The sequence below is a fragment of the Hermetia illucens genome, chromosome 2 (genome assembly GCF_905115235.1).
Source record: "Hermetia illucens chromosome 2, iHerIll2.2.curated.20191125, whole genome shotgun sequence".
In the NCBI taxonomy this organism is placed as follows: Eukaryota; Metazoa; Arthropoda; class Insecta; order Diptera; family Stratiomyidae; genus Hermetia; species Hermetia illucens.
The window spans coordinates 27,668,961-27,683,837 of record NC_051850.1 but is presented as its reverse complement, the minus strand read 5'-3'; the positions used below and the strand labels follow the sequence as shown (position 1 = coordinate 27,683,837).

The 14,877-nt window shown below is 42.6% G+C and overlaps 1 protein-coding gene across 4 annotated transcripts in view; it reads right to left on the bottom strand.

Moving 5' to 3' along the window:
• Positions 1 to 5,463: 5,463 nt before the first annotated feature.
• LOC119648101 overlaps positions 5,464 to 14,877 on the bottom strand; it is a 61,798-nt gene continuing 52,384 nt past the window's right edge. For 3 of the 4 annotated variants that reach the window (XM_038049605.1, XM_038049608.1, XM_038049607.1), the window contains exons 2-7: positions 8,106 to 8,475; positions 7,215 to 7,423; positions 6,693 to 7,155; positions 6,053 to 6,636; positions 5,849 to 5,995; positions 5,464 to 5,746 (exon numbers count right to left, since the gene is read on the bottom strand). In XM_038049605.1, coding sequence (XP_037905533.1) covers positions 5,628 to 5,746; positions 5,849 to 5,995; positions 6,053 to 6,636; positions 6,693 to 7,155; positions 7,215 to 7,423; positions 8,106 to 8,383 — 1,800 coding nt within the window. In that variant the 5' untranslated portion in view covers positions 8,384 to 8,475 and the 3' untranslated portion in view covers positions 5,464 to 5,627. Of the gene's footprint in view, positions 5,747 to 5,848; positions 5,996 to 6,052; positions 6,637 to 6,692; positions 7,156 to 7,214; positions 7,424 to 7,541; positions 7,670 to 8,105; positions 8,476 to 14,877 lie in introns of those variants that run through there. The other variant, XM_038049609.1, reaches the window with a different exon arrangement.

Here is a 14,877-nt window from a genome sequence, read left to right as displayed (position 1 = left end):
TTTAGCAACATTTTTGCAAGTGCCGTGGTGGCCCTGGCTGCCTTTTGGCAAGCATACTCTAGGTGTTCCCTAAAACTCAATTTCGTGTCAATTATTACCCCCAGGTATTTGATAGCCGGCTTTGATACGACCGTATGTCCACCGACCTCCACTTTTACAGTGTTATTTTTCCTGCGTTTCGTTATTAAGACCGCTTACGTTTTCGCGTCCGCCAAGGTCAGCCCGGCCTTTTCTAGCCAGGACTTTACCGCTCTCACTGTTTGCTTTGCTTAAACCTCCAATCTTCTGGGTGTTTTGCTGCAACAACCACAGCTAGGTCATCAGCAAAGCCGACAATCGTAGTCCCCTTTGGGACGGGAAGAGCAAGCACCCCATTATACATGATATTCCACAACAGGGGACCAAGTACCGATCCCTGTGGTACCCCGGCTGTGACAATGTACTCTTTGGGGCCCTCATCCGTCCCGTACCAGAGAGTCCTCTCTGAGAGGCAGTTTTCCACCAAATTCGCTAAGTATCCGGGGACACCTATGTCAGCCAACGCTTCAAAGGCGGATGCGGAAGCTTGGAGGAAGGTAGAACCGCGGAAAAGAAATTATCGGAGGAAGATTAGACCGGAGGTGATTTTCATTTCCAAACGGGGCGAAGGGTCATACGCCGACATTCTCAGGAAAGTGAAGGCAGACCCCGAACTCACCAATTTGGGAGACAATGTCAGCCGCATTAAACGGTCCCAGAAGGGAGATCTTATGTTGAAACTTAAGAAATCCAAGGATGTAACCGCGGACAAATTCTTAAGCCAAATCGGGAAGACTTTAGGGCAGGAAGCCGACATAAGAGCTAGCAGGCCGGAGATCACTATAATCTGCAAAGATATAGATGAAATCACGACGAAGGAGGAGGTTCGCGAAGCGTTAGAGAAACAGTTCGATCTTGCCGGACTACAAGAGTCAGTGGTGAAAACGCTAAGGAAAGCCTATGGGGGAACACAAACCGCCATCATCAACCTACCAGTGGAGAACGCACTCAAACTGTTAGCAGCAGGGAGAGTGAGAATAGGCTGGGTTATGTGTCGCCTTAGGGAATAGGTGGCGTTAAAACGGTGCTTTAGATGCCTTGGTTTTGGTCACATTGCGAAGGCATGCACTAACCCAAATGACAGGTCAAAGCAATGCAGGAGATGCGGAGTGGAAGGCCATATCAGCAAGGACTGCAGAGCTGACCCAAATTGTCTACTGTGCAAAGGAAAGCAGAGCACATTGCGGGCAGCAGCAGGTGCCCGGAATACAGGAGAGCCCTTAGCACAAGTCGCAGATGAGGTTGATACAAATCAACCTCAACCACTGCGAGGCGGCGCAGGATCTACTCGCGCAAACAATCCGCGAGAAAAACATCGATGGGGCCATACTAAGTGAACCATACCGAAACCGCGGTGGTAGCGTTTGGGTCAAAGACCAAACGGGCCAAGCAGCGCTGTGGACTTGTGGAGAGCACGCCTTCCAGGAAATAATGGAGCACCCGGAGGAGAGCTTCATCAGAGCGAAGGTGAAGGGCATTCACATCTACAGCTGCTATGTTCCACTCGTCGAGCATTCGCGGAGCTGGACGTGGTACTGGCGAATGTTGAGTCTTCGTACATTTTCCGGGGAAGGGGCCTGGGGTCTATAGTGGACCTGACATACGTGAGTGCCACTTTAGCCAATAGAATCGCCTGGCATGTCAGTGAGGACTATACTCACAGCGACCACCAGGCAATCTGCATAGAGATCAAGGGCGGATCGAGCTCGAAAAAGAGTTTTCGCAGAATGCCGGGTGGTATGCTTGGCTGGACAGTGAAAGCTTTCGAGGGGGACACGTTTTCCGCGGTGCTCAAATCCGACATATCCCTAAATGGTACGGCTGGAGAGAAAGCCACCCAGGTCACTCGATAGGTGACGGAAGCATGCGATGCTACTATGCCCAGAAGGCGATTGCTCACCAGTAGGCAACCCAATTACTGGTGGAACAACGAAATCGCAAGTTTGCGAGCCGCATGTTTTCGGGCAAGGAGGCTTTGCCAGAGGCTCAGGGGAAAACCCGGTGGCGACGGTCGAGAGGAGGCACACAAGCAATTGCGTGGCCGCCTAAAGGAAGCCATTCGGAGGAACAAAAAGAACTGCTTCAAACAGCTGTGCGACCATGCCGACATAAACCCTTGGGGCGACGCTTACAGAGTGGTGATGAAAAGGCTGCGGAAATCCCCCCAGGTGACCTGTCCGCGCCTCCTGAAACAGATTGTTACCACTCTGTTCCCTCACCACGAAAATAAGGGAAGGCAAATTTTTGTCCAGCTAAATGACGGCATAATACCGCCTGTAACTGTGGGGGAGCTGCGGGAAATATGTGGTAGGTTCGGTGACAACAAGGCCCCAGGTTTGGATGGCATCCCCAACCGAGCTTTGAAACTGGCAGTGAAGACTAGGCCGGACCTTTTCGCCAACACCTTCGAGGCGTGCCTAAAAGAAGGAATATTCCCTGCCCAGTGGAAAAAGCAGAAGCTGGTGTTGCTTCCGAAGCCTGGCAAACCACCTGGAAACAAAGCGTCGTATCGTCCCATCTGCTTGTTGGATACAATGGGGAAGATGATGGAGAGAGTCATCTACAACAGACTCCTGCCCATCGTCGAAGCCAGCAATGGTTTGTCGGAACGCCAGTTTAGTTTCCAACGCGCCCACTCTACAGTGGACGCAATTGGCATGGTGGTAAACGTGGCAAAAGGTGCAGTGATTTCTGGCGGCTGCTGTGCCGTGGGGGCGTTGGATGTCAAAAATGCATTCAACTCGGCCAACTGGAATAGAATTAAAAAGCAATAAATATATAACTCTAGAAAGAAGAAAAGATACTTCAAAGACAGCGAAGCTTAGTTTCCCAAAAGTTGTCATAAGGCTCGGCCAAAATATGGGTTAAGGGGATCATTCCGTGTGTCGGACCCGCGGAATCGAATTTTTTTTCAGCATCAATTGTATCTAGATATAGTGTAGAATATATGGGCAAAGTGATTTTTTGATATTAGGAGTCGTTCAGAAATTATAGAGTTAAACACGTGATAAGTCACATGCCAGGTTTATGTCGATCGCCGTAATAAAGCTGGTATTTATCAGTCCGAATGTCGTTCAAATGACTTCGCTAAAAGGGCAAGAATTGAAGCCAAGACTGTACATGTGTTTCTTGAAAAAACCTAAGGTTTATGGATTAGGTATAGCAGTTTAATGGTCAGTTAAGGTTTTATGGCTAAAAATCACATTCTACTTTCTAAACGCGTTTTTCTCGAAACTGCATCTTGAAAATCGGCTGCCACCATAGCCCAAAATCTACCCAACGAATTTTTTTGAAATTTTCACGACTTATTCAGAACATATTTCTACGGTCTGCAAACTAGGATAATTGCAATTCATTCAGTAGTTTTTTTTTTATTGATTAAAGAAGGCTTTAAAAAACACCAAAATTCACAAAAAAAAGTGTAACAAGGCACCAAAAATTTAGCTTTTAATATTTCTTAATAATCCTGGTTTGCGAACTGTAGTTAAATCTGCACGTTAAAATGCCGTTTAATTTTTTCTTTCAGATGATCACAGCGCCCTCTAGTGTAGCAGCATGAAAACACCTTTTTTGGAGATGGATGTATAAATTGCTCTGTATTTCAATAACGAACTATGCGATCGGGCTGGAAAAATTACTATTAACGCTCAAGATATTAATAAATCTATGGTGAAAAATTCATATTTCTATCTTTATCCTGTTGTTCACAAAAAATTTCTAAAAAGGCCAAAAAACACGGCCTTCACACGGGATGACCCCCTTAAGTCCACCCAACTACTGGCCTATGCTGACGATATCGACGTCATGGGAAGAACCACCGGAGACGTATCAACTGCCTTCATCCAGATTGAGCAAGCGGTGATTGGCGCGAAATCTCAGGCTGCACATCAATGAAGGCAAGATACGGTTGTTGGCAGCCAACAGAGCCTATTTCAGCTTACAAAAACTGTTCCGCTCGAAACGTCTCACCATAGGATCAAAGCTCTTACTGTGCAAGACAATGATCTTGCCATTCCTCATGTATTCCTCGCGGACTTGGGTTCTTAGCAAGAAAAATTGCGAACTCTTAGCCGCGTTCGAGAGAAGAATCCTCTGAAGAATGTTTGGTCCGCTACATGAGGATGGACGATTCCGTAGCCTACATAACAACGAAATCTATGAGCGATACCACGACCGTCAGATTGTGGATAGAATCCGGCTCAATAGGTTACGGTAGGTGGGTCCGTATGGATGAAGATGATCCAGTCCGGAAATTCTATAAGCCTGCCTGAGATGAAAGTCCTGGGGGTTTAACGTGAGTACCTGCCATGTAGGCATAATCCCACGGTCCTCTTCGGACACGGATTGATTTTGGGACCTCAATCAGAGCCCCGCCATGCAAGCTCAGCGGTCCTGGTTTATACTGAGTGCAGGCTCAGCATTCATACCAGTGGATGCGAGGCCTATCTACCACCTTTGCCGCAACTAAGGGGTACGGCGCCCGAGTTGTACAGCGCAACTCCACGCTAGAGCTCCGAAGGGCTCTGCCCGCGATGTAGGCATAACCACAACCACCATGAAACTCCCACTAGGGGGCCAACCGCAAATAACCGGGCCGAGAACACATCCTCCAGGAATTCTCCTGGAGCATATGCTCTCAGAGGGCCGTCCCGGTTCCCATGGTACCAGATAACCTCCGGTGAGGTGCGTGGCCGAAGCCACTTCAGATAAGTCCCTTCCAAACTCGGGTCTGATCGCCCTCCTCGAGTACGTGGGAGCCTGCCTGAGATGGAGCGATGGCGTAGGTCAGGACGCCAGACAGGTTTTAAGTACCTCGGTGCAAAACCGGGATGCCTGGGGTTCCTTATTAAGGCAGCCCTTGACCGGATATCGGTTATTGCGCCGTTACTGTTGATGATGAAGAGTATAATAGGGAACACATTGTGTCATATGAATTTCAAGGAATTTATTTTATAAATTTTCTCCATCTTTCAACTACATATAACTTTCTGAAATATCTATTTACATTAAATACATTCTCTGCATTCTTCATATAAAACTTGAACTGAAAATTTGATTGTCTGCTCCTAATTTGTAATTGCGTACGCTAATCATCAAAAACTACTATCACATTTGTTTTATTGTTTCTCCTAACATCCTGTAATCATCCATATTGCATTTGAGTGCCTCTACGATATCTCCTATCTATTTACAACTATCTGAACTTAATCTAATTAAAGTTAACAAAAGTGGCTTATGTTTTATTAACAAGTGAACACAAAAAAATAATAATATAAAGTGTATGCACGCATACACGCAAGTATGAAAGGATATCGGATATATATCTTAGCTTTGTTGTTACTGAGATTGGAAACCTAATCATGTATTGTCGATACTGTTAAGATATCTTTCTTGGAACAAGTTTTATTAATACCGTTTAATATTAAATTGATTTTCAATGAATTATTCCGAAAGTAGGAGAGATAAAATGTTTGGATATAAAAGGTCGTTCGATTCGTAAGAGATATTTTGAAAAATCGTGCAACAAGGTCGTCAGCGTGTTTTATTCGTTAACTAACTTTATTGATCATTCGTGTGAGCGCTGTATAAAGGATGCACTTTCGGCTGCGAGGTTTACATATTTCTCGATGATCTAAATGGACGCCACAAACTTCGCCAATACCGGGGTCTGAAATTGTAAGAGCCAAGGGTTAGTAAATTCACTTGGTATACTTCATGTTACTAGAAAGACTTCAATTTGGAAGTAGTCAGAGTTCGCTCTAATATTTACCTGCTGAATCGATACCAACTATTCGCAAATACAAGACCGACATCAGTGTTAAAGCTGTTTCAACAAAACTGAATACATCAATCTTCAAATGGCCACTTTGATAGAGTGACAAAAATCGTTTATGCAACTCTAAGATTCCCGGACATTCTGCAAAAGGAATATATTTAGTAAAAGATACATTCGGACCCCACTTTTAATGCTTACCCTTTTGTATTTCGGTGAGTTCAATAGATTGCCTCAGCAATGGCAAATTGAAGTCTGCTAGTGGCGAACCTCGATGCGGCACAGAATAGAAGAATACACCGCGTGAGAACCGCCATAGGGGTGCAGCCGCTGGTCTACCACTTTCCCATGCATCAATCAGGATTTGCTTTATGAAGATTCCACCTTTGGAATGGCCAACCCAAACAATCGGATGTCCATAACCAACCCGCTTTTCTATGAGTAGATCGGTCATCTCCCTGGCACGTTCTGACAGTGATGAACGATTGCGCTTCTTCACCCACACCGGTCGCCAAAGGTATGGGTCCGTGGTATAGTTCACTGCAATGACTCGTACTCCAGGACAATCTAAAGGTAACCAATCACCTGGCCAACATGGTGACCATTTCTCTTGATCCTCGGACGGTTCAGTATGTTTATGTTTATCATTTGTGGAATGGATGAAACCAGGAGATGGCGACCTGTCACGTCGATCCTCTTCTCTGAGGCGGAACGTAGGGAAACTATATTCAACGTCATCGCAGAACTCAATTGAATTTGGTTTGCCAGCTTCGAAGGTGTAGCTTCTAGAAATGTTGATCAGGGAATCAATTAAAATTCTGTCTTAATATGCACAACTTACCTTGTATGAGTTTTTTGCTGCTCATCTAATACATACTCATCATCAGAGCTATAGCCGGAATTATCACTGGATCCACAGTATCTAGCACGTTTTCTTAAATGCGGTGGCCGAATCAGAGTAGAACGCGAATGTCGCGGTCGTTTCGGTGGGCGAATCGGTGGTCGCGGTGGTCTTTCAAATTTCACACGTCGTCCCTCAGACTTCCACAGTCCTTGCTTCCAAGTGTTCACAAGCGATCCATGTAGACCGTGAATGAAGACAATATCAGCCCGTATAGGAGTTCCGGGTGGTGGTTCAGCCAAAACATTTAATGTTACACATTTCTCTGGTTCCTCTGGCTCTAACTTAATAGCACGATGAATAACTAGCCGGGATGATCCCTCTGTCGCTCCGTCTCCAGACGCGATAGCTGGTCCTTTTCTCAATTTAATGATTTTTAATATAGGGTCGATTCTATGAACCACTGCAATGAAATGGGGTTTAAGGAGTTTGGTCATTGAAAACAATATGAAAAATACCTACCTTGTACGGACGACAGGCTCATGGATATTGTGTTCGCCGCAAAAGCGAGCATATTCGTCAAAGTCTGCCTACTTGCTCGGATATTTCTTAAAGCTTTTAGGAGCCGAACGCCACGTATTCCACGCCAACCGCGAACAAATCCATTGCAAAGAGGAACAACCAATCTGATTAGCACCCCCAAGGCTACGCGCATCCTGTTTTGCTGAGAACTGAAAACAAAATAAGAATTAAATATTATTCAAACACATCACCAAATGTATCTTATGCTAAGCCGATTTTCCAAACTAATTTCTTGATATTTCTATTCAAAATCGATAACTTCAATACTTCGTTTCCCAATAATTGTAACGACATAATTGAGGGCTCATCCCACGGTGCCGGACAAAATGACCCTCGCGTTGCAATCAATTGCGATTTTATTGTCATTTGATCGTTATTCGTTCCATATGTACAATACAATTTATCATGTTCATTTCACATAATTTAAACAATTTACCAACAACAATTTGAAACTGCACGCAACATGTAGGCATAACGAAACCCAATCGTTTCCTTAGCAAGATCACATAGTGTGCGTCTTTTTGCGTCAATTGATGGTATGTTGTGGTGATCATTTTTCAAAATCAATTGAGATATGAATGTATATTTAGATAAATTGATTTCGATTGAGATTTGTCGTAACGGCCTTCTTTTTCGCAACCATTAACAGTAATAGAGACTAAGGAATGCATGCGAAAATTGGAGTAAACTTGGCCCTTAATTAAGGGTCCAAAAGTAATTCAATGATTTATTTAAATTGGAGACACCGACAAAGAGAAGTCTTAGCTTTGACTTCACCTTATCTCTTTGAAGTATCTGAATCTTAATCTAACTTAATTCAATCCTTCTTACCTCATTGCCAACTGACTCCCATCACATAAAGCAATCTCTCGATTCTCCTCAGTTTGTTCTTGTTGCGCTTCCATCGTCCCTTCAGATATTTCCATTCTTTCGAAATTGTTGTCTTTGGTTTCTGGTATGTCTATATCACAGTCACTTGCGTCCACAACTTCAAAATCTTCAGACGAAAAGAACGCCTCCTCATCTTCCTCGTCTCCTTCGCTCCTTCCCATTGAACAACTTGAGGTGTCCATTATGTTAGTAAGTAAATCAAGTTCTTTTTTAATCATCTTTATCACTTGGTATTTGCGTTTATATCGTGTCAAGAGTATTCTCGGTTATTTTTGGGAAACTATGCGCCTATTTCACCATCTTCGTCTTCCTGAAATTTAATACGATTTTTGTTAAAAATACTTGTCAATAAGACATTTTGTGTTTATGAAGTGTCTTGATTAAAGTATCAAAATATATTTACGGATTACTTTCAGAACAATATAAAATTGATTATGAAATAATAGAACAGATTCCTCAGGGACTTGCTCAGACTTAGGTTCAGATATTTTAAAACCGCCAGCATCGGAAAAAACCAAAACTTAAAATCCTACACTAGAGACCGTCATTTGCGATAGTATATAGTTTCCATACTAGCATGGGCCCATGTCTCCAGATACGTGGGTCAACAATAAAATCACCCAAAAAATGGTATGAAGACTGGTAAGCCTTTGAAAAAAATCAGCATTACCTACAGTGGTGAATTCCCTGCCTATCGGCACGTATAGTGCATCAACTACGGCTATACGCTATAATAGCCAGGTCTTAGCAATGTGTTTCGGTTCCCCCTAGGACTTCCCGAAAAACATTCACTCCTTCTCCACTGTTCTGATCCCCGTATTGGATGCACAACTTTATTCGGTATGTTTTCAAAAGATGGCTCTAGATGCTCTAAATAGTTGACGGAGACAGCTGACTTTTAGCGGATAGTGAAGTGTCAACGTCTGTCAACAAAATATTGTTAAGAAACCTTTGAGTTTTGCACAACATGTTGAATTTTTATTGCGTTGAAATTATGTAGAATATCGTTCCAAATAAACACCATTTGCGAGAAGTTTTGATTTTCTGTTTCAATTAAAAGAAAAATGCAGCTGAAGCACAATACTCATGGAAGTTTATGGTGAATTCGCACTATCAAATAAATCTTGCAGAAAATGGTTTGTGGTACTTTCATTGTTGAAAACAAGGAGCGTGCAGGTTAACCTAAAAAATTTGAAGATGAAGAATTAGAAACATTACTCGACTTAGATACGTATCAAACCTAAAAAGAGCTCACAAAAACTTGGAAGTTACTCAACAAGCTAATTTGAAACGAGTTAATGCCGTAATACATCCAAAAGCCAAAACATTGGGTCCCATACAATCTGAAACCGCGAAATTTTGAACGACGGTTTTGTATGTCTGAAATTTTGCTGGAAGTCATTTCTGCATCGAATCAAAACCGGAGACAAAAAGTGGTTTGTAAAGTCTCGCCAATCAGGAACATCCACTCCGAAACCGAATATTCGTGGTATCAAGGTAATGCTCTGTATTTGGTAGGATCAAAAGGCTGCAATCTATAATACTATAAACTTGTAAAGCTTGGTCAAACTCGCATGAGAGACTTCTATAGACAACAAATAATCCGTTTAAAGAAAGCTGTAGACAAAAAACGTCCAGAATATGCGACCAGGCATGACTCCATAATATTTCACCATGTTGCTGTTCGGAGTAAAGTCTATTTAGAGAATAGCGGATGGGAATTTCTGACTCATCATTCGGCTCAATTCATTCATGGTCTCAAAAGATGAAAGCTTCTTCAGCGAAGGAATCGATAAAATGCAAGAAAAATGGGAGATAGTGGTGGCTTACAATAGACAGTACTTTGAATAATATATATTAATTTTATGTTATCCTTCGAATAAATTGTTTCTCAAGCAAGAAAACGAATAGAATCCTTGGGCAATGGATTCCAAAATATAGCACATCCCGTAATGGAGTTTTCGTTCTTCCTCAAAGTGTGATCTTTCCAATGCCACACTTTCCGCTGATAACTGGGGTGATGCGTCCCAGTCCTGCGAATTATACTCTTTGGGCTGGCGCATCACTCCTGTTACTATTGACGTTTGCCTGATTTCTTTTGTTGACGATGTATTCTTTCAATGTAGATGACCCAGAATTCGCGGATTATGTGAGAAGTTGTTTTGACGATGATAAAAATGAACCCTCTAATGAACATTCGTCAAGTGATGAAGAGGATATACTGATGACAGATAGGGAAGCTTCGGACGAAATTGAAGGGGACTCTTCTGATTATGAGGATGAAGCGGAATATGCTTCGAATGTCGTGAAAGGTAAGAATAGCCATAAATGGTCACTATTACCACCTGAACGATCCAGAACACAGCCTCGCAACCTTGTAAAAATATCAAAAGCCAAAACGACTTTGAATGTTTCTTCCAAACTCAGTGTTCTAAGCTTGCTTATTGAGCAAACCATAATTGAAATAATTGTTCAGTACACAAACATTGAAATATGTATTCGGGCTGCAAAGTATTCTGGCCAACGATTCGTTCATGAAACAGATGAAATTAAAATAAAGGCACTTATTGGAATATTCTACTTAGTTGGAATGAGGAAAGATGGTCATCTGAGTGCTGAAGAAATGCGGTCAGGATCCTCTGAATATAGACTTGTTATGAGCGATTCAAATTTTTGGTTGACAGAAATACACGTGACAGGTCTGACAAGTTTGCACCGCAAAAACTACACCCCTCACATGTATTTGACGATTGACGAACAATGTTCTCTCAGGTATATAGACTCTAAACCTGACAAATACGACCTCAAAATTGTAACAATGTGCGACCCTAGAACGTTTTACATGATTGATGCCATTCCATACATTGCTTAGGAGAATCGCAGCACAACGGATGTAAAAACCCTACCAGGAACTCTGCCTGGAACTGTGAGAAGTGATTTACTTCGTTTCTGTTGGCAGAAGAAATGCTAAAAAAATTTGGTCTGACTCTTGTTGGAACACTGCGCAAAAATAAGCGAGAAATTCCACCTTCTTTTCTTCCGAACAAAAATAAACCAGTCCTGTCATCTCAGTTCGCTTTTGATGGGAAGACTACCATTGTCACTTTCACCCCAAAGAAGAACGAATCTGTTGTTTTGATCTCTACAATGCATGGCCAGAAAGATGTAAATGAAGTTACCAAGAAGCCAGAGATAATTAACTTTTACAATTCTACCAAAGGTGGTGTAGATACTTTCGAGGAAATGGTTCATGCATATAGTGTTTCACGATGTACTAGGCACTTCGCATGTTGTACGGTATTTTTGATCAGCAGGCATAAATGCGTTAACACTGTACAAGCTTGCGAATCCTGGGGTAAAAATTACAAGGAAGAATTTTTTGAAAAGTCTAGCTCAGGAGCTTTTCAAACCTCATGTTGAACGACGTCTCAGCAAGAACTTGCCAGGTAAACTCACTGTATCTCGGGGAGTATCTCGGGAAGAAACGGCCACTAGAAAAAGCAGAATCGCAGAACTTCCCTTGGAAATTGCGAAAACAGTCCAGATGCCACATTAGTCCCTGAAATCAAGATAGAAAAATCAAAACTGCCTGCACCAAATGCGGGAAACCTACGTGCAGTGATCATCGCAAAGAGGTGTGCACAAACTGGTTCAGCAATCAAGAGTTTTACTTAAACAACACGTATTAATCATATTTTCATAATTTAAATGATGATTCAACTGTAAATAAACGCATAAACAAAAAAAGAAAGAACATTTTATTTACTTAATAACTCCCTGTTACCTACCCCAGTTACAAAAGTCATGTTACCAGCGAAAGGTTAATCAACGTACTCATGGATACTCCCATGATATAGTCGAAATGGGCGTTGCTTAAGGTTAAAGCTTTCGAGTAACCCTGATGGTAAAGAGAACATTAACATGGAATAACCTTACTTTGATATGGGTGTTGAGTTATCGCATTTCTAGAAGGTAACGTAGCGAGCCAAATAGAGTTCATCACCGCCGTCGTCGAAAACAACGCTAACTATGAAAACAAATAGTTTAACACCCTTTTAATGTTCTGTTCCTAGTAGCAGATTGGAAAAATGTAATAGCCCGAAAGAGAGCCTTGACTTTATTGGTATTTATCTACAGTGTGTAACGACTTCTTCGAAAAAAGATTACGGTCTACTAAAATCCTCTACGTCTTCCAGCCAAGGCAGTGTGAATATCGTCTCGGTCACCGAAGGTAGAGAGCTTAACTCCACCTTGGACTTCTAATCCCCCCGAGGGTTTTATTTTAATGCGCCGTCGAGTAAATTTCCTTTTTATTACGGCACACACTATGTTGCACTTCGCAGGATCTGCCACTATATTAAAACTAGAGCTTGTCACGTTCGCCACCACTCGCAGCGATCACTAGAATTTTCAGTTCCTTACGCTCTACGGTCACTTTCTACTTTTTCTCAGTCAACTAGGTTTTTTGCAACCCCGGCGGGATATAGGTGACGACTTTTGAAACCCCACTTGACATTTTTGATGACAATTTCCACTATGTGTAATGTGTTTCGTCTGATCAAAAAGACAATCCTTCCACCATCGAAAGGCCACAGGAAACAGTTCGTGTTGAAGGTCCTGGGATTTAGTGTGTGTAACAGACGTATAGGCATAATCCCATCGTCTTCTTTGGACAAGGATTCATTTGAAGGTTGCAATCAGAGTCCCACCGTGATCCGCACAGCGGCGCCGGTTTCGTTTGAATGCAGTTTTAGCATAGTGGATACGAGGTCTATATAACACATCTGCTGCAACTAAGGGGTACGGCACTCGAGCTCGACAGGGCAACTGCACGCCTGAGCCCCTAAGGAGCTCTACCCGACACAACCACCATGAGACTCCCACCAAAGAACGTAAATAACCATCCCGAGAACATTTCCCCCAGGAATTGGCGAAATCATATGCTCTCATTCCAATTCAGATTCCCCCCAGATAATCCACGGTTAGGCTTCATCGCAAGAGCTACTTTAAATGAAATCCTTGCAGACTCAGGTGTGATGGCCTTCCTCAAGTACGTGGAGACGGCACTCTCCAACGGCGTGACTGGAAACCAGTCCGTGGTGAACTTTGAGAGCTTACCTGGGCAAAGGCACAAAAACAAGACGCAAGCAAAGGAAAGCAGCCATCATGGAGTGACCTTTCCCAAGGCTAATCTCAACGCCCCTCTTACTGCAATTTAATTTGCCGTACGCCATCAATTAAAATCAAACTGACTTGCAGCAGCCTGTGCGTTAAAAAAAATATTTCGAACAGTTGACTACCTGAATATGGTTGCTTCTGCTTTCACAACAACGAGGTCACTCAAGCAAAAAGTCAATACACTCCCAAACCCTAGTGATGAAACACATAATCAAAAAAATCGGGACTTCAATTCCGTGAAGAATTAAGCTCTGAAAGCCGTTGAAAAAAAAGAAAAAATCTCAACCGAATTTATGAAGATATGGACTTGCGGTTTCGTCCAGGTTAGAGCTCATCCGATGCTGCCTCATCTCTGCCCCGGGAGCAATGTAACCGAAGTGCCTAGAAGCTAGTATTTGCTCCAGTCCGCCATCAAATGGATGACAGACTTAGGACTCCCTCAATTGCTAAACCAAATTTATGAAAATATATTCCGTAATGAATAGATCCCTCAAAAATCACATTAAATTTAAATTAACCCAACTTTCTAATGCATTGATTTAGCCAGCATCTCAGCCAAAGAGCCTTTCATGAAATTCTATACGCTCCTCTTATTTCCGCTCTTGGCCAATACTCCTGCACAAACAAGAGATCAAAGAGCAGAATGAACTGAGTAACTCTGGTCCTATCAAACTTCAGCGACACCTCGGCCTCCCATACGGGAAATAATTGCATTTTGAACCAACTTCAGCAACTTCAAACATTTGAAAATCACTTTTAAAGCTACTTCCTCGCGATAAAACTTGCTCCGCCTTCCTTTCTGGACAGTCTTCTAAAAACTGTCGCAAATGACTTTATAGCAATCTTAGGGGCAACAGAAGACTACTCATTTCTTAGTTCTTCTGCAATTTTCATTGTACTTTGTTCGCTACCCACCTACGGCTGGTCTGCATTTCATTGGAAACCGCCTCTCACGTAGCTCCGTTTGTTCCATTGTATCGAGCACTTCGTACTCTAGAGAATTTCGATCCTTACTATTGACTTTCGTCCCCAAAAATTAACCATCCCAAGCTTCTATAAAAAGTTTGACACAAATTAAAGCGATTGGGGAGGGCCTCCGTCGAAATCCATTTGAAATCGACGGAGGTGAGACAGCATCTGCTTGCACCTCTGAAGTGATCAAAAAACTTTCTGAACCTGTTCTCTTCAACTCCTTAACAAGTCAATACAGTGCACTAGCTCTCTTTACACGAAAGCTCGTAATTGTTCGACGTATTAAAGATACACTTTTTAGATTATAGCTTCTTCCATCTAAGACCAAACCACTCCCCCTACTGGAATTAACCAAAAGGCGCATTAATATATATATATTTGCCTTTTCTTCCTTGGTGGGGTATAGCACATTATCCACACCTACCAACCAGTTCTTCCATTCGAGCTGCAGACAAAGTAGTGCACACATCGAGAAGGCTTCCAGCGGCTAGACAAGATGAAGATCTCAAGACTTGTGTTTACTCAAGGGGTGGTAAGGTGAATGCAAATTCACACATTTGCA